A 23462-nucleotide genomic window follows, 5' to 3' on the forward strand; every position below is an offset into this window, starting at 1 on the left:
GTTACATTCTTTGGGTGGTTGGGATACGCTACGAGCATGTGTCCCTGGATTGTTGGCATATGTAAAACAAGCATCAAATATGCATCACCCGGTGGCAACGTTGTTAGATTTTCTGGAGCCAAGATCTTTTACTTCATTTGGCATGCGAGGCAGGTGTGAGCCACCAATAGCACCGCCCAACCACCCACTGAATTTACAACAATTTTATGGGCACTAAGGGCAGCTGCCTACCTCTCCATTTTATGTAGCCTTTCAGAGGGTATTACATGTTAGTCCTAAACTTTACAAGGAAGACAATAACTTGAATCCTGCAAAGTATATAAATTCGTTACTTTGTAACAACATATTTAGAGGGAAGTGCGTTTATTATTTACATTAAAGATTTAAGTAGCTTTTAAGTCATGTTCTTAGCTCTTCAGAGTATTTAGTGACGATATTGACTATTGACTATATAAAAGAGATGGCAATCTGTTGATTTTAAATAATAGTTTAATTAAAATTATCGACAAATTATCAAACTGTAGTTGTAAGTTATAAAATGCTTCCTGATAATCAAAAAGGAATTTTTATAAACCAATTATAGATAAGATATGTACTATTAACGTGTATCTACGGTATTCTAAACTCTCTCCTTGAGTATATTATTTAATCATGATTACTGAGAATTAGAGAATTAGAATTTTGAGAAAACATCAATGAATAAGATTGCTAATATAGACTAAATTGATCTTAGATATTTACATACGTTAATCTTGTACTTTCCACAAACCCGTATTGCTACAGTATTCCAGAATTCGAGCCTTGAGTTAACCGAAATAATTTGGTTGCCTCTAGCCGTTTTCCAACTGGTGTTGAGTAAACATTTTGCATTTAAAGGAGGCGACTTAAATGATTTATGCCCAACTACAGTGCCCACTCGTGTGTCCCCTGAAATTACCACCCCCTTGTGGCCACGCACCCCCTTTACAACAGCCATGGAATTTCAGCATCAGCCGTTGTTCAATTGATTCGGCACGTAACTGAGCCAAGTGCAAATAACAGTTTTAGTCCTTGTCCCGCCGACAGGTGACACGCCCCCTTAAGCCTCTCCCTGGTATTTTTTTTTTGAGTCTTTACTTCACGGCAATAACATTTTATACTCTCGACAATAAATTCATCGCCCTTTGGTCGTGTTTTCCCTTTAAATCAAAGCTCCTTTTGGAAATTAAGGTCGTAATGCGGCCCACCAGAGTCACCAGATGGGGGAATCACCAACAGAACCTATAGAATCACCATCACCCCATCACTCCATCGCCCCCTGAACCGCATGTTTGTCCCGGCTCGTCGGCTGTGTGTATGCTCAATAAAATTTTACAGCCTTTGCCAGCTCAGCAATTTGCGTAACTCTTGCCACAGTCAAAAAGAGCTCAAAAGGAACACACAGAGTCGAGAAGATGGCGAGAAATGACCCAAGACCCCCAGCTGATTTCTGCGGCTAAAGTGGAGGAGGGTCGAATCAACAGACGAACACCTTTCACCTTTCGTCGAATTGGTTTCCGCTCTTTGTTTTTCCTTCTTTGTTTTCCCCTTCTTTGTTGCCGTTTTGCATTTACCTTTTTTTTCCCTTTCTCCATCCGGAGCTGTAAATAACGTTGTTAAAGCTGCAAAGAATGTCCCACAGTTGACCAAGGCAGGTGGTCCTCAAAAATAAACAGCTGGAAAATGGGATGCTGTACTATATACCCTTTGCTCTGCGATTTGGTTTTTGACTTAAACATTAAGACATATTCGAGTTTCATTCATTTACTTTCAAAAGACATGTTCTCTTTTACAGCTGAGCATGCTTTACTTAAGAGCTTGGTCACTCTAACCTTTCAGTCTCTGGTCACACTTATTTTGATGTTTAATTTATTGTATTTGTTCGTAAGTAATAGGTAGAAATAAGCGTTTCCGATCACATTAAGTATATATTTGTGTATATATATATATTTTTGATCAGGATCACTAGTCGAGTCGATCGTCAAGCTTTGCAGATTCTGTTGTAGGCACATAATAGAAAACATGTTTGGTGTTTTGGCCTCAGAACACACAATACACATACCAGCTGGCCTTACATACACTTGATAAATACTGTCTTATGCTTCTGTTGAGTAAGTAAGTTTGGTCACATGCTTTTGAGTAAATAAAAATGCAGAGGCTTACCCTTATACTTCATACACATTTGTAACATTTTAAAGTATCGCCATATTTTAAGTTTTCTGTTCAGATACCTTTACCTCTATGTGTGTTGAGTCAAACATCAAAGTTGGCTTAAGATATCCGGCTGAGGGGAAGGGGAAACCCTACCAGAAAGATTCTCTTTTGGCATTATTGCAAAGGAATTTCCACCTCTCCATCTCTTTCTCCCTCTTTCTCGTTTTCTGACTGACTGCGATAAAAATGAAACATTTTTAAGCTGCTGCTTTGGCTGCTGTTTTTGAGGGAGTGCGAAGCCATCGCAACATTTCAGTTTGGCAAGTATCTGAAAGTTGTATCTTTGGCTTAGGGCCGCTTATCTACATTCGAACAGGGCGGACCGTGCCCCACACAAAGTCCCCGTTTTTCCAACCTGCCCCCGGAAAAAAGCACTCTACTGCCCAAATGCCCAGTTGCTGGTGGTAAAGTTACACGGAGGATTAACTTGTGATTATGTTGGCAGTGGCAGTCAGTGCCAGCCAGCCCAACGATTTTCCGTTGCCAGTTGGCAACTTTTGTCGAATGGGGGAAGGAAACCTAGGCCAGAGTTTAGAGTCTAGACCGCGTCGTAATTATCTGGAGTATGTGTTGGCCCGTTGGTAAATCATCAACTGCTGTTGCTGCTACTATTCCTCCTGATTATGTGGCCATGCCAAAGTCGGGGCAGATATGCAGATGCCTTCGTTTCTGCGTTATCCTCTTTGGTATCCCCCGACAACCTCAACAACATTATGGAGGCACATGCCATAAAATACATAAAATAGAAAGCAGCCAAGGGCTATACATGAAATTTATTCATGAATTGAATTTGTATTCCTCGCAGATATTTTATAAGTTTTCCATTTCTATTCTCCACTGGAAATTGCGTGGTTCTTGTTGTTGTTGTTGTTGAGTGCGCTCGCGCTGCCTCTTTCCATTTTGCCAGTGTGACTGTATTTTGTGTAATGCTGAGCAATGAGCATAAGAAGATTATGTTTTGGCGGCGTTCTTGGGGGATTTATTTTGCGCTTACTTGTTTTGCTCTGTTTGGTGGCACGCAAAAGTTGAGTTATATTCGAGTTATTATTTTGCAATCATGGTGTGAAATTTGGCAGCATAATCTGCACTGGTCACATTTCGAGCTTAATAAAATAGATATTTTTATTTCGAGATTAGAGACTTAGTGTATTAATATTATGATGTTAATTTCTTAACAATTATGTTTAATTTTGTTCTCACTTTCCTAAGTTAATGTTAGGTCACTATTAAAAATATTTACAAAGTGGTCTTACTTTGATCTTATTACTACTTCGCTGCATAATGTTTATGTGACTCTGGTCCCACTCTGACAACGGGTTGAATGAATTAAAATGCAAGTCGCTTGCTGCAAGTCAGGCAAGTCAAGGCCCTGAATGCCAAAGCCACTGCAGGGCAGCAGGAATCGAACTCGCCATTAAATATGAATTGTGATTGCTCTGATAGGAGGTTCGGAGAAAGAGACAGGGCGAGTCGGAGCAGAAAGAGATGGACAAAAGCAAAAAAAATGAGATGAAAAGGGGCAAGCGAGACAGAATCGAATTGAAATGCACACAAGAATAACAAAAGTTTTACGGACACATCGGACGTGGAGAAAGGAAGGCAAGCATCTAAAAAGAGATGGACAGATAAGGAAAGAAAGAGACTGATATAGAGGGGTAAAAGAGACAGAGAGAGATTGGGCAGGAAGGACACACTTTGAAATGGGTTCAACATTAGCCGGGACCTGGCATTTGTATTGGCAGCGTTGCCTTTTGTGTGTTTTTGGCCTTTTGATGCCGCCTTTTATTACATTTGTGTCGCTGGCGATATGCTTTTCTCCCCGTCCCTTTTCATGTTTTTATACCCTTTATTGAAGTATTTCGAACATTGGGGGACTTAACAGTAATTTGTATATTCCCGTAATAAAATTATTAAAACTATTTTTCGATTTCTTAGCTTGTTAAGTAGATGAGTTGATTTGACTACAACAATTAAGATAGTTGGCCACACTATAATTGCCTTGTGATGCATATATAACTCTGGTAACATTCTGACAATATACTTAAGATATTGCGACTGTGTGCTCATGAATTTTATGTTATCCAATATAAATCCTGACTTCCCCAGCCAGGGTATTTAACCTCCGACATTCGATATGTTCTTGAAATCCGATTTTAGCCCACTCTTTCTTCTTTTGGTGCCCCTTTGGGATTCTTTTCTTGTTTTATTTTTTGTTATTGGCAGCACTCGTCACGTAGGGGACAACGGCGATGCCAACGACGACAGTCAAACACATTGAATGACCCGAACCTGACCCCGAGCCCCTGTCCAACCTTCCAGCACAAACCACCCATCCACCCACTGCCTTGCGGTGCTTTTCGTCCTGGGGCCACCCGTTGAGTTTAAAGAATTGTCTGGCATGTGAAAAGGTCATTTAATTTCTTTTTGATTTGTTTTTGCTTCGGTTCTCTGGGTTTTTGCGCTTTGGAGACCGACGCGCCGGCGTCATTAAAGTGTAAATGTATTTTTAAGTAGACGCCTCCTCCGCAGGAAAAATAGAATTACCAAAATGGTCTGGAGTGAAATGGGCCGAAATAGCGTAGCCGAAAAGCCCAAAAGCCGCACAAGTTTCAATATTTTTTTTTTCCTTCGCCTTTTCGTCCTCTTCGCTTGAGTTAATAGCATTTTAAGTACAATGGGTTCGGGGTGTTTTGGCGGATTTTTGGATGCACAAAGCATATAGGCAATAGAACTTTTATACAGCCAATCAAAAGCGAACTTGGAAGTTAATTTCAATTGAAATTAAAATCACATTATTGGCCAGAAAGAAGGGAGTGGGAATTGGAGAAAAAGGGAAGATATTCCCTGATATTTTTGACCATAAGATAGATAAAAGGTCAATTTTTAATTATATACATTTCCTTTAAATATTTTTAAGAATGTGTTTTATTTTTTGCCTATTTCTGATTCCAGTTACATTTGAAAATTTCCTTGGCCATTTTTTTTCTTATTTTCTTTTTCCATCCGCAGTTTTTTCCGGTGACCTTGACAAATCTCATGTTAAATGCCAATTAGCTACTCATTTCACTGCAAAAAGTGTAGAGATCCAAAAGCTATGGAAATTTTGTGTTATTCTTTTTCGCTGCCTTTGGCTTTTTTTTTTTGCCTTATATTTTTTTTTATTTTGTTGTTATGCTGCTTTTCCGCTTTGCTGCTAGCCATGAAAAATGTATAAAGTTTAGAGCTTCTTCTTTTTCTTCTTGTTCCGCTAAGGCCTTAGGACAAACACACGAGCCATATGGGGCGTGGCCGATCGGAGGGGCGGTCGGAAAACGGTGGGCGGGAGGGAGGTGGGATGGGCGTTATGTCTGGATTTAGCGGTCGCTGTGAAAAACTGTTTGGAATACTTTCTGAGCTGTTTTGCATTTTGGGCTTGTGGGCTTAGTAGCATCGACGCACATGTGTCGCCGGTGGAAAATGCGCGAGAGTTAAGGAAAATGAAGAGAGAGGGGGTGTTTGCGGCAAAATACCGCACACATGAGTTTTGTCATTCAATTTTGACACGCGTTTTTGCGAAAAACCCCGCTAACCCTCGCCTTGGGCAACTTAGATTTTAGATTTCGGATTTCAGATTTCGGATTTTCCATTTTCCACCCACATCCAGATCCAGATCCAACACTGATTTCTCAAGCCTCATCAATATGCAAAAAGGCAACAGCCGAAAGCTGAAGCTTTTTGAGTAGGGAAAAAGGGGTCATTTTGGCGACAAGGGGTTAGCCCTGCCCACTTTTCCCGCCCTTTTTGTTCCGAACCTCGGCCCACATCCGCTACTCAGTCGTGCGTCAAAAGCAATGCAAACTTTCTGCGGCCGACAAAAAATCCCAAATAAAATCACAGAGAGTGCCAAAAAAAAAGTTGAAGAAGCCAAAAAAAGGGGAAGGGGGGGAGTAAGAATGAAAAGAAAATTATTATGGAAATGTCAACGTGAAACTTTTGCACAAATACGATGCTTCCGCTTAACCCTCTACTGCCGGCGGTACGCATATGCTAGCAGCACTTTCGACCACTTTTTTGTCAGCACAATTGAATTTCATGTTTGACACGACCCCCCTCCCCCAGCTGCCCCTGGAAAAGCCACCTGACCACCCACTAAAGTTTCCTTTTGTTTTCCCCGGCGCCTCCCCCGTTTTTGCGATTTATGCGAGAAATTTTAATGCGATTCCCATTGGCTTCGCTGGGGAATTTGGATTCGCATCAGATTCGGGATACGGATTCATATTTTGGATCACATTTTCTTGTCCCACACACACCCACAATGACTCCATTTGTCCGAGAGTGTGTGTATGCCTTTCAGCGGTCGAAAACAGACTGGAATTTGCATAAGAATTAATTATAAAAAGCCACGTTTTTGCCAGCGGTTTAAAAAGCTGCAAAATTCAGTATTCTATTGTCTTTGTCAGCTTGCAAATATTTGGCTCTCTCAAATAGAAAATGCTTTAATGTAAGCTAATATGTTAAATTGTGCTCAATTTAAAATATTATAATTTATATAATAATATAAATAGAACATTCCAGATTTTAGAAAAATGTACATGTTTTCCTGAATTAGTTTTAAAAATACAAGTTCAAGAAGTTTTCACATGTAAAAATAAAAGAGTCGTGGGAAAAGTGTGGAAAACGGGGGAAAGAGACTCTGTTGACTTTGCCGACACCTTTTCTTTGTGCTTAATTCAATTTGCGGCACTTGACAGCATCAAAAGGTTGACATAATTCGTTTTTTCTGAGCCTTCTTTATTTTGAACAGTCCTCTTACCCTTTTCAGATTTTTCATAATAAGTTTTTCCTTTTGCTCCGTCTGGCGTCAGTGATTGTGTGCGCGACTTTAAGCGCGTTTTTCGCAGCTCGCTTTCAATTTGTGACACCTTAATGCCCAACTGAGCAGGGACAACGTGCTCGGGTCTCCGGAATCGGTTTCGGTCAATTCTTAATTACAGCTCAGCCCCATTCACCCCAGGGAAAATTTAATTCAACGATGAGAGAACTGAAAATTGCTCTCAATTAACTTGTTAGTGGAGTGTTGTGCCCAACAAAAACCAAAAAATAAAAAGAAAAAAGGGTTAAATGCCTCATCGAACTTTGTTTGCCTTTCTCCCCCGCACCAGTGAAAAACTTTTAATTTGCGAAAGATAATTTTTGAGGGCAAACAAACCCACCGACCAAAAAAAAATCATTAGAAGGCGCCCAAAAAAAAAGCCAGATTGGTTGGAAAAACAAAATAAATAAATAACACTGGGCAACATAGAAATTTTGCTTAGATGAAAAAAAGGGTTCTTGTTTCTTCTTCAAATACATTACCCTGAATTTGTTATGTCGTCTAGTGTAGTGCTGTTTGGGGAGACAAACAAATATCAAGCTAATATATATTTATTGCCATTAAAAAATACTTCAACCCTTCAGCAGTTTGACATAAATTAATTAAATAAATTAGAAACTGTGACCGAAAAGAAAATTGAAATGGTATACTTTGGTGTAATTAACTCGGGCGGAAGTGAAGCCAGGAAGCAAAAGCGGATGTTGTGAGAGGGGCACAAAGGCAAAGGCAAAGGCAAGGGGTCAGAGGTCAGAGCAAGTAATTGCCCTTTGTCACATGGCACTTGAGTGGCAACGTGGCAGAGTTCGAGTTTAAGTCGTCGTTGCAACAAGGAGCAAACCCAACCGGCAACAACAACATCAACACGACTGACAGGACGTCCATTAAAGATATAGCAATCTATTCGTGAACAGACGTTCGTCCCTATCAACCCCACAAAACCTGTCGCAAACGATTTGCCACCGCTTTTCAGGCGCACTATATAATTTATGAGTGGAAAACTGTGATTCCTGTCAGTCAGTTTTTACCATTTCTAGATATACGAGTATGTTTCAATTTTATAAATTGAAATGCATTTGGCAGTTTCAATAGCAAGCTAAAAGCATTAAATTTGATAGGTTTTTTCAGTCTCGTTTTTTTCACTAATGTGAATTTATTTGCCTATTTATAAGCCAGTTGCAATATCAATGGGGTGGGTCTAATAATTGCAAATAACAAATAAATTCGTTTATTTACCTTTGCCTGTACACCTAAAATTGGATTGCTTTTGTTTGCGGTGACAATTTGAATGAGCTAGTTTTCTGTTTAATATTAATTGGGCTTAAAATAGTTATGACAAAAATATGGTTTATGGTAAGTTGGTTTTCTTGCGTATTCTCAATAATGACCATTCAATAAATGGCAATTAAGTATGTTCGATTTTTGCTCTGAAAACTATCTATTTCTACCGGAGATATATTGATGAGCAATTCCAATACCGCCACTTTGTTCGCCTGTCTGGCTTTGATGGGTGACTCATCGGAGAAGCAGTTTCCCGGAGTTTCCCCCCATTTTCCGGCCCCCCTGCCCAACCCCTTTTTGGCCATGACTGCACTTTGTGTCAATGTTATGCACATCAGCCGTTGCAGAACGTCAATGGCAGTCAGTGTCTTTGCCATTCAGTCAGTCGCTCAGTCATTCAGTCGCTCAGTCATTCAGCCAGTAGACATTGCCGAGATGAAGCAGGCACACGCTACTTAGTCCGCAAAATTGCCGACTCTGGCATTTTGCATGTGCGTATATGCTATATGGCCCTCCACTTTTCCCGCTTTTCCCCGATTCCCCCCTTTTCCACGATGATTTTCCCCATTTTCCTACGGCAAACTCCTTTTTCTTGCACAGTTGTTTGCATTGCAGCGGCAGATGCTGTCAATAATAAATTTCCGTTAGAGCCGCAGCAGATTTGCAGAAGGGGGAACCAGTTGGCTCGCCAGGCGGCACGTTCGGTGGGGAAAATTGGGTGGAAAATGGCTTGAACACATTGAAAGGGGTGTGGAGTAGAAGAAGGGTGGTGAAAAAAGGGGGCAAGGAAAGCCAGGAAGGAAGCATATAAGCGCATTGCCCAAGACAAGAAGGAGATTGAGGAAAAGGAAGGAGATTGCAGCTCGGCACTAAAAAGATGACATAAAGATAGAGACGGGCGGGTGTTGAAATTGAATAGGGGTAACGAAGCGTCAGGCTCAGGGGGTGGGGGAGGAAAAATCAGGGAAATGGGGGGGTGGGGGGGTGGTGTGTGATGCTAAAAGCAAGGAAAACGAGGGGCAAAAAGGGGGCCAAGGAAAAACAACTCGCACTGCAGGCATGCAAACGATGCGCTGTCGCCTGATAAAGTATACGACCGATTGCCCGTTTCTGCTCGACGGGCCAAAAGGAAAAATCGCAGACGCTCAACCAGACGGTGGATGCAAATGAAAATGGAAAATCATCAGGAAGCTGGCTTTCGGGGGAAAAGGGGACGAGATCCATGGCATCAAGATGGAGAAAAGCGGGAGAGGCAGGGGAAGTAGCCAAGACGAGAGCGACACGTTGATAAATTTATTGAAATTCTATTGAAACGAAACGATTTGACTGCGCCAAGGACCAAGGACCAACGACCAAGGACCAAGGACCAAAAGACAGAGACAGAGAGCGAGAAAGGGACGGGGAGACCCACACAAATCGCTGATAAAGTGGAAAATGAGTGCAAAACAAAAAGAAAAGTGCAGAAGAAAATTGTCTCCATGTGGAAAGAGGAGGTTCAACTGTAGTAAATTGCAAATAAATTGCATGATACCATGCACTGTAATAATATAATGATTAAGAATTTTGTTAATGATAAACTTAATTTTTGATTGAGGAAGTCAAAACAAAATTAGGATTCTATAAGCAAATTAAAGTACATTTTTATTTTTAGTGAAAAAGTAAACCGCTTTAACGAATTGAAAGCAAAGTAAATTAACTTCTTATACACTTTTTTTTGATATAGTAAAAATGTTATATTTAACCTGTAAACAAATGTATACAGATGTATTTATATTTGCAATAACTTTCTTATCGCTTTTCTTTCTATCAAGCTATAAACAATTATGTTGTTATGTTATGTTGTATGAAAGTGTTTAATTTATTTCTTATTAAATTGGGTGTCTGTTACCATTAAATGTAGCATTATTATATGCGGGTACTATTTTTCCGCCTGTCGTATGAAATTGCACCCACCGCCTGAGCAATTAAACTTTTGCCATTGCATAAATTTTATCTTGTTCTGGCGGGCGACTTTTATAGGTATTTTGCCTATTTCGGCACAACAAAATCTTGGCAAACTTTGCACTTAATTTTTAATTTTCTTCCATTTGGCCTTTGACCGGCCGCACTGGACAAGCGATGCTCAATTTAACCTGGCCAAGGAGAATGGAGACGGAAAAGCGAGCAACAAGCAGATGAAAATGCTCGACTGAGTTCCGTAGTAAAAAAAAAAGAAGGAAAAGTCGGAAAATCTCGGCTCAAAGAAGCAGCCGCATTTCTGTAGCATACTTAGTGGGGGCTGTCCGTGGAAAATGATGGAGGAGAGACAGATATAAAAAAAAGAAACAAGGAGTGGAGGGGGGCCGTAGAAAAGGCCAAATTTAATTTGTGCTCAGTGGCTGTGGCAACTCTGGGCCCTGTTGTTGTTGGGCCGTGAAGAAATTGCTACCCAATTACGTAATAAAATCTGACTGAAGTTTCTACTCTTATTATTTAATTTTTTCTTTATCTTTCCCTCATTCCCTACTCCCCCCACCTCCTCAATGGGGAGCAAATTGTTCGGGAAAAAAAACAGTATAAAGGGAGGTGGAAAATTCGCGGTGAGCCTGCTGGAAAATCCCGCTTGGCGCTTATTAAGAAATAATGCTGTAGAAACAAAACGCAACGACGTCAAATCAACTTTTGTTTTGTTTTCTTATTTTGCCAGCAGTGAAATATTAAATGGGCTAAAATACAAAGAAAATAAATAAACAAGGAATAACAAAGGCAAATGCAAAATAAGCCTAGGCATGAAGCAAACAAGATCAAGCATCAAATTATTTAAGATATCTAAAGAAAATAAACACTATCTAAAGACCTTAATTATAAGATGCTCTAACTCCTCTGGATTGTTTGCATTGAAATTGGATTTTTAAGAATTAAAACGAATTAAAATCGTTGTTAAGGTGAAGAAATAAATACAATTTAAATTAAAAATTTTGAATAGAGATATTTAGAGAATCAATTAACGAGTCATAAGAGGTATGTCACTTCCAAATCGGATTAAATTTGAAAAAGTTATGGACTATAAAGTCCGATTTTGCGTCACCATTGTACAAGTCATCGGAAACTTGGAAATAACTAACATGAGAATGGGTCAAAAATTCGAATGACGTTAAGTCATCGGAAACTTGGAAATAACTAACATAAAAATGGGAATGACGTTAAATTGAAAATTTTGAATGCAGATATTTAGAGAATCAATTAACGAGTCATAAGAGGTATGTCACTTCCAAATCGGATTAAATTTGAAAAAGTTATGGACTATAGAAGTCCAGTTTAGGGTCGCCATTTTACAAACCATCGGAAACTTGGAAAAAACTAACATGAAAATGGGTCAAAAATTCGAATGACGTTAAATTGATAATTTTTAATGCAAATATTTAGAGAATCAATTAACGAGTCATAAGAGGTATGTCACTTCCAAATCGGATAAAATTTGAAAAAGTTGTGGACTATAGAAGTCCAATTTTGGGTCACCATTTTACAAGTCATCGGAAACTTGGAAATAACTAACATGAAAATGGGTCAAAAATTCGAATGACGTTAAATTGAAAATTTTGAATGCAAATATTTAGAGAATCAATTAACGAGTCATAAGAGGTGTGTCACTTCCAAATCGGATTAAATTTGCAAAAGTTATGGACTTAGAAGTCCAATTTTGGGTCCCCATTTTATAAGCCACCGGAAACTTGGAAATAACTAACATGAAATTGGGTCAAAAATTCGAATGGCGTTAAATTAAAAATTTTGAATGCAGATATTTAGAGAATCAATTAACGACTCATAAGAGGTATGTCACTTCCAAATCGGATAAAATTTGAAAAAGTTGTGGACTATAGAAGTCCAATTTTGGGTCACCATTTTACAAGTCATCGGAAACTTGGAAATAACTAACATGAAAGTGGGTCAAAAATTCGAATGACGTTAAATTAAAAAGTTTGAATCCAAATATTTAGAGAATCAATTAACGAGTCATAAGAGGTATGTCACCTCCAATTTGGATTAAATTTGCAAAAGTTATGGACTATGGTCGCCATTTTACAAGTCATCGGAAACTTGGAAATGACTAACATGAAAATAGGTCAAAAATTCGATTGACGTTAAATTGAAAATTGGAATTAACCCCATTTAAGGAATGAAAACAACACTTAAAGACTGAAATTATTATTTGAAATACCAAATTTGGATTGCAGACTTATAAGAAAAAAAGTGCCTAAAATAACTGATGATTTGCTTTCAAAAATAAAGCTCTCAAACGTTTATTACCGAATGTCGAGCTCTGAAGAACTTCATTTCAATTGTTGAACAAACAGCAATAAATGAGTTTTGGCCAACAAACTGTCGTTTTGGCCAGCAGAGAAAGAGAGAGAAACCACGAAAACCAGAGCCAAATTAAAAAAAACAAGGAGGAAATACGGAAAACGTCGGAAATGCGGAAAATTCTTGCGAAGGACCAAGGACTCATGGAAATAATAAGTGCCCTGTGGTGCAGCTTAGTAAAGAGCAAAGAAAGTATTTCTCACAACACTACATTTTACGTGTGTACATCAGTGAGTTTGTGATTTAAGTACATTTTGTATATGTACAAACAGCTTTTCAAAATCCCAGGTGTACTTTGAAGCCCTAGCGGAAAATTGTGTGATAAAGCGAGAAAAGCCTGAATTTTGTGGGCAATTTTTGAATCTACGAATTAAATTATGCGTGTGCAGTACATTAGAAAAACACAAACAGGAAGCGGAAAACAGAAAAAATATCTAGAGGGCGAGAAAAAAAATAAAAACAGCAAGAAATTAAGTAGATAACGAACGAGAAACATAAAATAAAGACATGGAGAGAGACGAAAAATAAAAAAAAATGTATTCTTAATGTTCTGAATTTATATCAAACTAAGAAATATTTTATGGCAACTAAATTCTAAAGATGTTAATGTATCAATATTTCCATTTCTAGAACCATTTACCATTCCGAATGTTTTTATTTCGCAAATTAGGAAATGGTGAAATAAAATTGACACTAATGGAAAATCATCAGCAGAATACCAACCTATAATCAGGCCATTATCTCTCTTATTTGTTCTTATGAAACTAAATACATAAAATTCCTGACAATTTTGTTTTGTTTTTTTCTTGTTATCGAAATTGTGAAAATAGCAGAAATAACTGAAATACAGAAATATATATTCAAAGCGATATTCCCAACGCTTTTTCTGCAATTGCCAATCAATGTGCAATCTTCTCAGTTTCAGTGAATGTATCTGTTTGTGTGCCCTATCTGTGAGTGTGGGCTTGGGCTTGTGTGAGTGTTTGTGTGTGTGTGTGCCAAAGGCAATAATCATAAAAAACCGTCAAACGCTTTGTTTTTGTTCTCGAGAATTGAGGCAATAATGCTGAAAGGAAAAACGAAATTCGAGAAGGAAAACTCGGTCTTGGCTTGCGATTTTTTTGCCATTACTTTCCATTATTTTACTTTATTTCAATGACTGTTTACATTAGGCACACACACACACACTCGCAAAAACACAAGCACACACATACACACTTAAGGAGAAGAGAGAGAAGTGAGCAGATAAGTGCTGCATACTTTCGAGCGCGTGAGCTGCTTATTTTGGCCTTTCGCTTCCACTTCCTGCCTTTGATTGCCCTGGATGTGTGTGCGTGTGTGTGTGTGTTTTTCTGCAAGTGTGCGTATGAGTGTGCGGGTAAGCGTGTGTCTGTGTGAGCCACTTTACTTTTGCTTATTGAGCTGGGCAAAAGGCGAAAGGCAACAGCAATACTTGATACTTTGATTTCGCCACACACTTTTTCTCTCTAGAGATTTTCTTTCTTCCTCCCAACAGATACAGTTCTTATCTCTATATTTGTTGATAGCCATTTAAAATAAGCCTTTGTTTGTTCTTCAATTGCAGGCGGAGATTTGGAGCGTATTCATCGCCATCCTGCGCAAAAGCGTACGCAATCTGCAGGCCTGCACCGATGTCGGCCTCATCGAGCATGTCCTTGTCCGCCTGCAGCGCTCCGAAACGGTTGTGGCAGGTAAGAAGTCCTTAAAAATAATTAATTTATCTACTAAATCAAATTTGAATTAAGCAAATCAAGTAAGGACCTCAAAAAAGATAAAAAAAATAGTTGTAAAAGCTAAACAGCAAGCTTAACAATTAACATTAATGTTCTTTATATAAGTTAACATTGTATATTTTGTTTAATTACTTATATCCCTGACTTTTAAAGTGAAAACGATTATATATTTAACAAAGTAATTATGTATGACTTAAGAAATAGGTATAAAAAACTGTTAAGGTGACGTCAAAATAAATACTTTGTTAATTCAATGGTTCAAAGATCTTCTTATGACTTAAAGTAGCACTAAAATGCTCTTTTTTCCAAAAAATAATTTAAAAGTATTTTTTTTGTTTGTTTTTGTTTAGTTTTATAAAGCCTCTTTGTAGGAATTTGAATATGCTATCGAAACTCAATTGAAAGTCTTTTATAACTTTTTTTACTTTAAAACACTTGGTTAGAATTTAATGATAAACATTTTCATTTTTCGGTCAGTTTATGTGCTTAATCAAAATTTGGGTGGAGCATTACAGGGTTTTCAGTTTCGTGGAACAATGGAGTTTACACATTTCACCATTGTTTGACTGGTATGAATAGATCCGAAGTTTGGCTTTGGTTTGCTTTTGCTCTGGTCCGCTGAATTGCCTCTCGATTAATTTCACGCTTGTCAGCAGCACTGACACGCCCAGTTGCGCCCCCCATTCCACCTCTGTGGAAACCACTGAACCACCCAGAAACCGCCCACAAGACCACCCAACCACCCAATAGACCACACAGTAAAAAGCCAGAGAAATTGGAGGAGTGGAATGGAGCGGCGCAGCTCGACAGCAAATTTGCTCTTCATTAGCGACCGTCGCTGGCCCCGCCCACGGGGCCACCCAACGCCCACTGCACCACCCTCTGCCCCACCCCTCAATCTTACCACACACACACACACACGCTGCTGCCTTAAGCATGTGCGTGCCTTTGGCTTTGATTTTGATTTTATTAAGTCAATGACACATCTGCGGTCTCCACAAAATCCCAGTACCCACTCATCCACCACCCACCGACTCCACCCTTTCCATATATCTTTTTGCACTGACTTCACCCACCTCCACCCCACCTACACACCCACCCAACCCCTTCCCCTTCTTCATTCCGCATTTAACGAACTGTAACTGCTGTCAATTTGCAGTCGCTGACTTTTGAGCTTCATGTGTGTGTGTGCGTGTGAGGCCCGAGAAAGGAGAAAGCAGAGAAGGGAGAAACGGGAGAAAGGCCACAAACAAAGACATAATTTCATACGTACACCGAGAGAAACAGTCTTAAATTAGCCACATTTGAGTTTATAATTCTATTACACACTTACAAACTTGATTTGTATGTCAGTTTGCTATCGCCTTATGTGAATTAAGGAAACTTCTTTCCTTTACAAGTAAAATTTTTACATTACAATGTTGAAGACTTAAATTACTTAATGTTTTAGTTTTTTTTTAGTTTTTTTTTACTTTTTAACAGAAATATAATTTAAATGATACAATTTATGACTTATTAATATTTATAAGTAATACGTTCTTAAGATGAAAATACAATTTGTTTGAAAATAAATTTTTCTTTGAACTGTAGAACAAATGTTAAGAAAGAAATATAAAATATTGTTAATTTTTTCCTGTGCACAAGGGATGTCTGTCTATTCCCCTTTACTGCCCCACCCTCCCACATTTCTTCGTTGCGGAATGTGTGCGTGTGTCACCTGACAAATGCCAAAACGTGACACTTGCCAAGAAATTAGATAAGTTAAAAGTTCGTTGTCTCGGGCAAAGTTCAGCTTAGAGTAGCAACTTCTCGGATTCCATATAACATTTATGTCTGCGTATGAGTATCTATGGGTATGGGCATGGACATGGGTATCTGTATCTGTATTTAGGGGATCCATTAGATCCATTGCCTTCTTTTTCTCAAGTCCAACTTAAAGTGCTTAAAAACTCGACAATGCAATTGCAAGAATTTGATAAGATAAATTGTTGCGTTAAACGCTCTCACTGCTTTCCCCTTCCCTTGCTCTTTATATATAGGTTTATAATATACATATATATTCCTCTCCCCGATGATTTTTCTCCAGCTGAAGATGATGATGATGAGCTGGGGCAGTAAAAACTTTGGCATGCCAAGGAAAATGTAATTAAATGCTGATGAAGCTGTGGCGTTGGGTGAGGAAAAGCATGAGAGAAAGTAGAGAAAGCCAGGGGAGCTGAATACCAACTGGGGACCAAGTGGGCGACATTGTCGTCTTGGGAATGCCGCAGGGAACGGGCAGTGGGATTTGGGGTCGCAGGTTGGATAACTTGGGTCAGCCAGTGGCCCAAAGGTTCAACCTGCCAGAGTTACTCAATTTCTGAACTCAAGCAACCTAAAGCGTGTTGAATAGTGTGTGTGCACTGAAAAACAGGCTATTGCCTAGTATTCCTAATTTATTAAGCAAACTGATTTAATTATCTTAACATTTTTGAATAAATAAAAATGTATGCAATGAAGAAACTATTATTTATTTAAACTATTTGAAATGTATCAAAATTTTAAAAATGTTGGATATTTTGACGTTAAAAACATGATCAGGAAAATACCTCAATACCCTCAAAAAAAACAGAAAATATAAATATTATAAAATACTTTCGGTGCTGAAAGTACGTGTGTGTATGTGTGCTAGAGAGGAAGCGTGTGTGTGGGTGGTGGGTGGTACACAAGGGCAAGGAGAGTGAGTGAGAGACGAGAACAGAAGGTGAACCAAACAGTCCAAGCATTAAAACGGCCCGATCGTCCCATTTCAATTAGTGTGCATTACAAATGAAGTTTGGGAATAGCGGAGCATTCGCTGCAAAACCAGACCCCAAGGTGTGGGCGTGGCATGAGGGCGGCGGAGTGGGCGAGGCAGTTATAGACGGAGCACAAGAGAGAGAGAGAGAGAGGTAAAGCCAGCGGAGGCAATTAGTTTGAACTCCGGAATTAATAACTATTTGCCCCAGCTTTTGGCTAAACTTGATTGAAAATGCAACTCCTTCCCACAAGAGTGAGATGGCAAAAATCGAGGAAGACGGGGCATAACTTCCCAAAATCGAGTGAGAAAGAGACAAAGACAGAGAGAGAAGGAGCTAGGGACGTAGGACTTCATCTTCGCGGCTCATCGAAGACATAGACGAATGATGAAAATAGTTTTTGGCTCAAAAACTTTTTACCCCGGGGAGTTTTTCTTTTAAAATTTCATAATTTAAATTGCAAGTCAATTGAAACTTTACAGTTATTTGAAGGAATATTTATCCCAAGTGTTTAATGCTATTTATGAAACATTATATTCAAAATGACGTTTCAATTATTTCTCAGATTTGCCAAGTAGTATGACATCTTATAGTTTGACAAGCGCAAAACTCTTGCCTTTAAAATGTCATCTATTCATGTTATATATTATTTGATCTATTCTTCTTAATGATTCTAAAAATATGACTGTTAGTTGAAGCGCTGTGGCAACTTTTTGCCGGCTTTTGACCTCGCTTCAAATTGGAATTCCATTCGCGCGGTGGCAATGGCAATGCTAGATCAAATGCAATATAGCTGATGGCCTTGCGACGAACACGACCGCGACCACGCCCACCTACGACGCCCCTGCCACGCCCCCTTGTCTTTTAGCATTCGCTGTGAGAGCGCGTGTCCTTGCCACTTGGGTGAACGCGAGGACTTTGCATTCGGTTTCGCATTTGCATTTGCATTTGCAACTTGCCACCTGAGTTAAAACGGGAACTTGATTGTTGCCACAAACACGCACACACACACACACACACACACACGCAGTTGAGTTTGGCAGGCTGTCAGCAGCATTTGCGCATATCCTTTAGGCCTTCAACCCATTTCCTGCCTTTCCGCATTTAATGGCTCGGACATTTTGCGTGGATGACTCTGTATCTCGGTTTGTATCGCTAACAGTGTTTATGCGGGCATAAAAACATATCACGAAAAGCTGTATTAAGGCTTTTTTTCTGCCTTCAATTAGCATTCATGCATACGTAACATCCATAGTATAGGGTTTGCTTAAAAAATAAACTATTGAGTGTATAAATAAATCTATAGTAATACCAATTCAAAAGTCTTAAAAATTATTTTAAAAAAATTTAATTTAAACTAATCATAATTTTACTTTATCGATGACAAATGACCATCATTTTGATGGGCAATGTTTAGAGCCTTTTAAGATTAATGAAATCCTGACATGGATTGCATAAACGTGTATTTTCTGCAGCCGATACTAATACATTTTCCCCTCTGCTTTTCAGATCTGCTCATCGAGATGCTGGGCGTGCTGGCCAGCTACAGCATAACGGTGAAGGAGCTGAAGCTGCTCTTCGGGACGATGAAGGCCACCAATGGCAAGTGGCCGCGCCACTCGGCCAAGTTGCTAAACGTCCTCCGGCAGATGCCACATCGCAACGGACCGGACGTGTTCTTCAGCTTTCCAGGCCGCAAGGGATCGGTAAGTGCTAATCGACGATGCCACAACTAATGGTCGATTTCATTCGATGACTCAGTAATAAGCGATAGATAATATATCGTTCTGGGGATCCTATAAAGAGACAATAAAAAACTTCTTTAAAAAGCTATATACTGATATTAATTAAATTGCTCAGGGAAAGAGAATATTTTTAAATTAAAATTTCCTTAACATTGGATACCAGCTTTTAAGTGTATAAAACAACTACAAAGAGATATTTCCGATGTATAAAAAACAGTACTAATACAACATAGCCAAGGAATTTTTCCATTTTAATCAAGTATTCAATGAAAATACTAGACTATAAAAACAATGGTATGAAATAGCAAAGAATAAAGTTCACAGTTTTTGTTAGATATTTTTGACTTTGAGTTATCAGAATCTTAATTAAATTGCCTTTTACCTGCTGGTTCGTCACATTGGGGGTCCTCTGAGTGATATTTTTCATGCAATTCGCCAGAATTTTTTCCTTTTGAATGCAACTGGCTGGGACAAAGGCTTCATATACATCCGCACATACAACATAGGATGAGGTACCCCGGGGGATCCCCATTGCGCCCCATCGACATTTTCAGGGGGCTTTTATTTTATTGCGTCGCACTTAAAACGAATTCGAAATGTGTTTTTTCCCCAGTCTAGCTTCGTGTGTGAATGTGTATTTTTCCTCTATCTATGAGTGTGTTTGTTAGCCATGAGCTTGACCAATTCCATTTTTTTTTTGGTTTTGGAGGAGGAGTTGACGACACTCTATCGACGTGTCCATCGTCCCATAAACACATAAAAAATGCCATAAAGTGAATTGGAAGTCAAATAGGAGCATTGCATGGGAGCGCTTCGCAATTGTCACAAAATGTCTAATAAATAGACTGGTGCCACCCAGTTGAACCATCTCAATTCATCCACCTATCTATTCAATCCACATCGTATGCAGGAGCCTCTCTTTTGATGTTGTTTTTCGATGGGGACATTTGGTTTCTTTTTTTAATTTTCCGTCAAGCCCGCTTTTTTGGGGGAAATTCAACCCACTTAACCGCCGATCAGCGATCCACAAGCACGCCTAATGCCATTGATGGTGCTGATTGCAACAGGGCGACGGGACTCGATTCGAATAATGAGATTTTCGGAAAAGCCAAAACCGAAAATCACCAGGGCACCATTTCAGTTTATCGCTGGTCCCGTCCACCTCCTCCCCGGATTTTTCCCTCTTCTGTCACGGGAAATGGTATCAAATTGGGAAAATGAGAGGGGGAGACAGTGGCAGTGTGTGTGTGTGTGTGTGTATGTGTGTGGTGCAAAGTTGCCTGCAACCGCAGCAAAACTCCAACAGTGTCAGTCTTTGTCACGTCCGTCTGGCCTTAACCCATTTAGCCCGGTCGGTCTCTTCTGGGACCCCAAAAAGTGGTCTCCATTTCCCATCTCCCATCCCCACTCGAAAAGGCGAGACCACTAGATAAGTGCAAAGTAAATGAAATTTGATCTTTGTGAGAGGGTTAAATAGTTGCACAGAGTTCAAGAGCGAACAAGTGATTTAATAAACTGAACGCAGGATGAATTACTCAATAAATAAATAAGGAAAATAAATCGTAAATAAATCAATGACTTCAATTTAGGATTCAAATCACTTTAAGCTAAATGACTTACTTAAATGATGTTTGTAATAGTAACAGTCTAAAAACCATGAATAATGAAATATATGCCAATATATAATGACTTAATTCTTAAATGTCCACAATTAAATCCCCGAATTTGATTTAAATCAAATAAATCATCGCAGCTTATTCAAATTATTTAAGTCAACATTAATAATGGCCAAACCAAATACTTGAATAGTAAAATGTATGTATAAAATTAGGTGAATAAATCAACTTAAACATACAACCTTAAACTGTTAAGCATTAAACTGTAGTAAATCATAAATATACAAACAAATTTGACTAAATAAATATTATTAAGAAAGTGTGAACTAATCATTTAGAAGTATGCAAATTTGAAATAGGATGTCTGTAAAAAAAAGTTATGGTCATAAGAGTACAGGCTTTAGGTCACTTTTCAGCAATTTACGAAAAATAGGCCCCAAAATACAAACTAAGGTGAAAACACCGATTTTTAGAGAGCTAAACCACAATTATTTAGAATTATGCCATTTTGATATCGGATGCCTGTAAGAGAAGATACTGGCCTTGAAGTGCAGTTTCAGGGTTAATGACTAACCCAAATCATTAAAATAATTATATATCAATATTTGCTTTAATTTGCATATTAGTTCAATGCAATCAACTGAGTCAAATATTTAAAACCATCATGGGGCTAATAAATAATATTGTAAATTGTCTCAAAGGGAAAACAATGAGGGACAAACTCAGTGACTTGGCCATCACATGCATAAATATTTGTTAACTGATTGGAGATGCATTACTTGATGCCTCGGCCGGATAATGTCAAATGGCATTTCCACAGAAATAATGTAATGGTATTTTCTAAACGATTATTTGAACAGGCAGACAGGCAAAGTGGAGTGTATTAATATTAAATTTATGAACTGCCAGCAAAATTTCACCTGACTTATCCAGCCAAGTTGGAAGTTTATACTGCTAGCTGCCTTCATCTTGAATTTATCCTTTTTGGCAAACATCGTCGTCGACCAGCCGTAAAGCCACAGAATTGATGATAAATCAAATTTGCTCATTTCCTTTTAATTTCAGTTCAGTTCTGTTTTGTGGCTTCTTCTGTTGAATTCTCCAGCTGTCTTTCCATTTGCATTTCAGACATGGCTGAAAGGTTGCCACAGGAAATACATTCGTGTGTAGTTTGTGGAGTGGAATGTGCCGCAAGTTCCCAGCCAGTCAAAAGTGTTTTCCTCTGTACACAGCTTCGGTTTTTGGCTTTGGAATTTGATGCCGTCTTTGGGGCTCCATGGTATTTGTTAACGGGTTTCGTATCCATGTGCCAAGTCAATTATGCGGCTTATTAATGCTAATTGCCCAAGTAATCGAATGGCAAACTGACCATAATCTATTTAACGATACTATGTCGATCAGTTTTAAATTGGCCTTAATCGGTTCTCGGTTTCTTTCCGTTTTTAGGCCATGGTCCTGCCGCCGTTGGCCAAGTGGCCCTATGAGAACGGATTCACCTTCACCACCTGGTTCCGCCTGGATCCCATCAATTCGGTGAATATCGAGCGGGAGAAGCCCTACCTTTACTGGTGAGTACTGCCCAAAGGCTGAAATGAAATTTGATACGAAACGATGTCACTACAAAAATAAATCCATTAACATCCGCTTAATATTTGCAGCTTCAAGACATCGAAGGGCGTGGGCTATACGGCGCACTTTGTGGGCAACTGCCTCGTTCTCACCTCGATGAAGGTCAAGGGCAAGGGCTTTCAGCATTGTGTCAAATATGAATTCCAGCCACGAAAGGTAAGATATTCTACCAACAACCTCACTCTCATCCTGACTTTGAATTCGGTTTCTGTTTCAGTGGTATATGATTGCCATAGTGTATATATACAATCGTTGGACGAAAAGCGAAATCAAGTGCCTCGTTAATGGACAGCTGGCCTCTTCAACTGAGATGGCATGGTTTGTTTCCACAAACGATGTGAGTACCGGGCATCTCAAAAGCCCAATTCTATAAATATTTATTAAACGTGTCGAGTTGTATTGTATTTTGTGTTAAGCAGGCATCAATTTATGCTTGCTTTATGTCATAATATGCCATGTTATATTATTATTCAATTTATTTTCGTAAGTGCACTTGAATAATTTATGAAACGCTATCAAATATATCGACAGTGACTATCTAAAAAAAATTAATGAAGCTTTACTTAATTAATTAATCTTCTTAATTGAAGATTACAGTTTCAAATCTAATAATCGTCATCAATATTTCGAACAATATTACTTCGTGGAATTACTGTATCATTAATTGATACTCCATTTAATCTATATTATTAGTTATAATTACAATTAAATTATCTAGTTTAACCTCCACATTTTACCTTTGCAAATATCGAAAATATCGATTACAAATAACATTTCTTGTTAACTGCAATTAATTTACATCGGAATTGTATAAAATAATTGTGCTATATTAAGTAGGAATTAGGAATTGACCTTTTCTTCAGTTCTGAGATCATAGACTATTAAATGCACATTAATCTTTGAACCAGTGTTATTTTCTGGTGCACTTTAAATTGCTCAGGCATCCTTTCGCAATGTTTTAAGATGTTATATAGGAAGTCTCCCCATTTTTCCACACCTTTTCAGCCCTTTGACAAGTGCTACATTGGAGCCACCCCCGAATTGGATGAGGAGCGCGTGTTCTGCGGCCAAATGTCGGCGATCTACCTTTTCAGCGAGGCGCTGACCACGCAGCAGATCTGCGCGATGCATCGCCTGGGACCCGGTTACAAGGTAAGTGGGCAACCACCTGACCCAGTCCCCACCCTCACCACCACCCATTGCCAACCCGGCGATGGTCAAGCGCACGCACCACTGCA

The 23462-nt window shown here is 38.9% G+C and overlaps 1 protein-coding gene across 16 annotated transcripts in view; it reads left to right on the forward strand.

Annotated features, from left to right (window-relative positions):
- Positions 1–23462, forward strand: part of LOC108047614 (neurobeachin) — a 191179-nt gene that overhangs the window by 137570 nt on the left and 30147 nt on the right. For all 16 annotated transcript variants that reach the window (XM_044461041.1, XM_044461046.1, XM_044461050.1 and 13 more), the window contains 6 exons: positions 14289–14415; positions 18744–18940; positions 22042–22163; positions 22254–22380; positions 22442–22561; positions 23230–23376. In XM_044461041.1, coding sequence (XP_044316976.1) covers positions 14289–14415; positions 18744–18940; positions 22042–22163; positions 22254–22380; positions 22442–22561; positions 23230–23376 — 840 coding nt within the window. The remainder of the gene's footprint in view (positions 1–14288; positions 14416–18743; positions 18941–22041; positions 22164–22253; positions 22381–22441; positions 22562–23229; positions 23377–23462) is intronic.

Source organism: Drosophila rhopaloa, unplaced genomic scaffold, assembly GCF_018152115.1.
Source record: "Drosophila rhopaloa isolate 14029-0021.01 unplaced genomic scaffold, ASM1815211v1 contig_3, whole genome shotgun sequence".
NCBI lineage: Eukaryota > Metazoa > Arthropoda > Insecta > Diptera > Drosophilidae > Drosophila > Drosophila rhopaloa.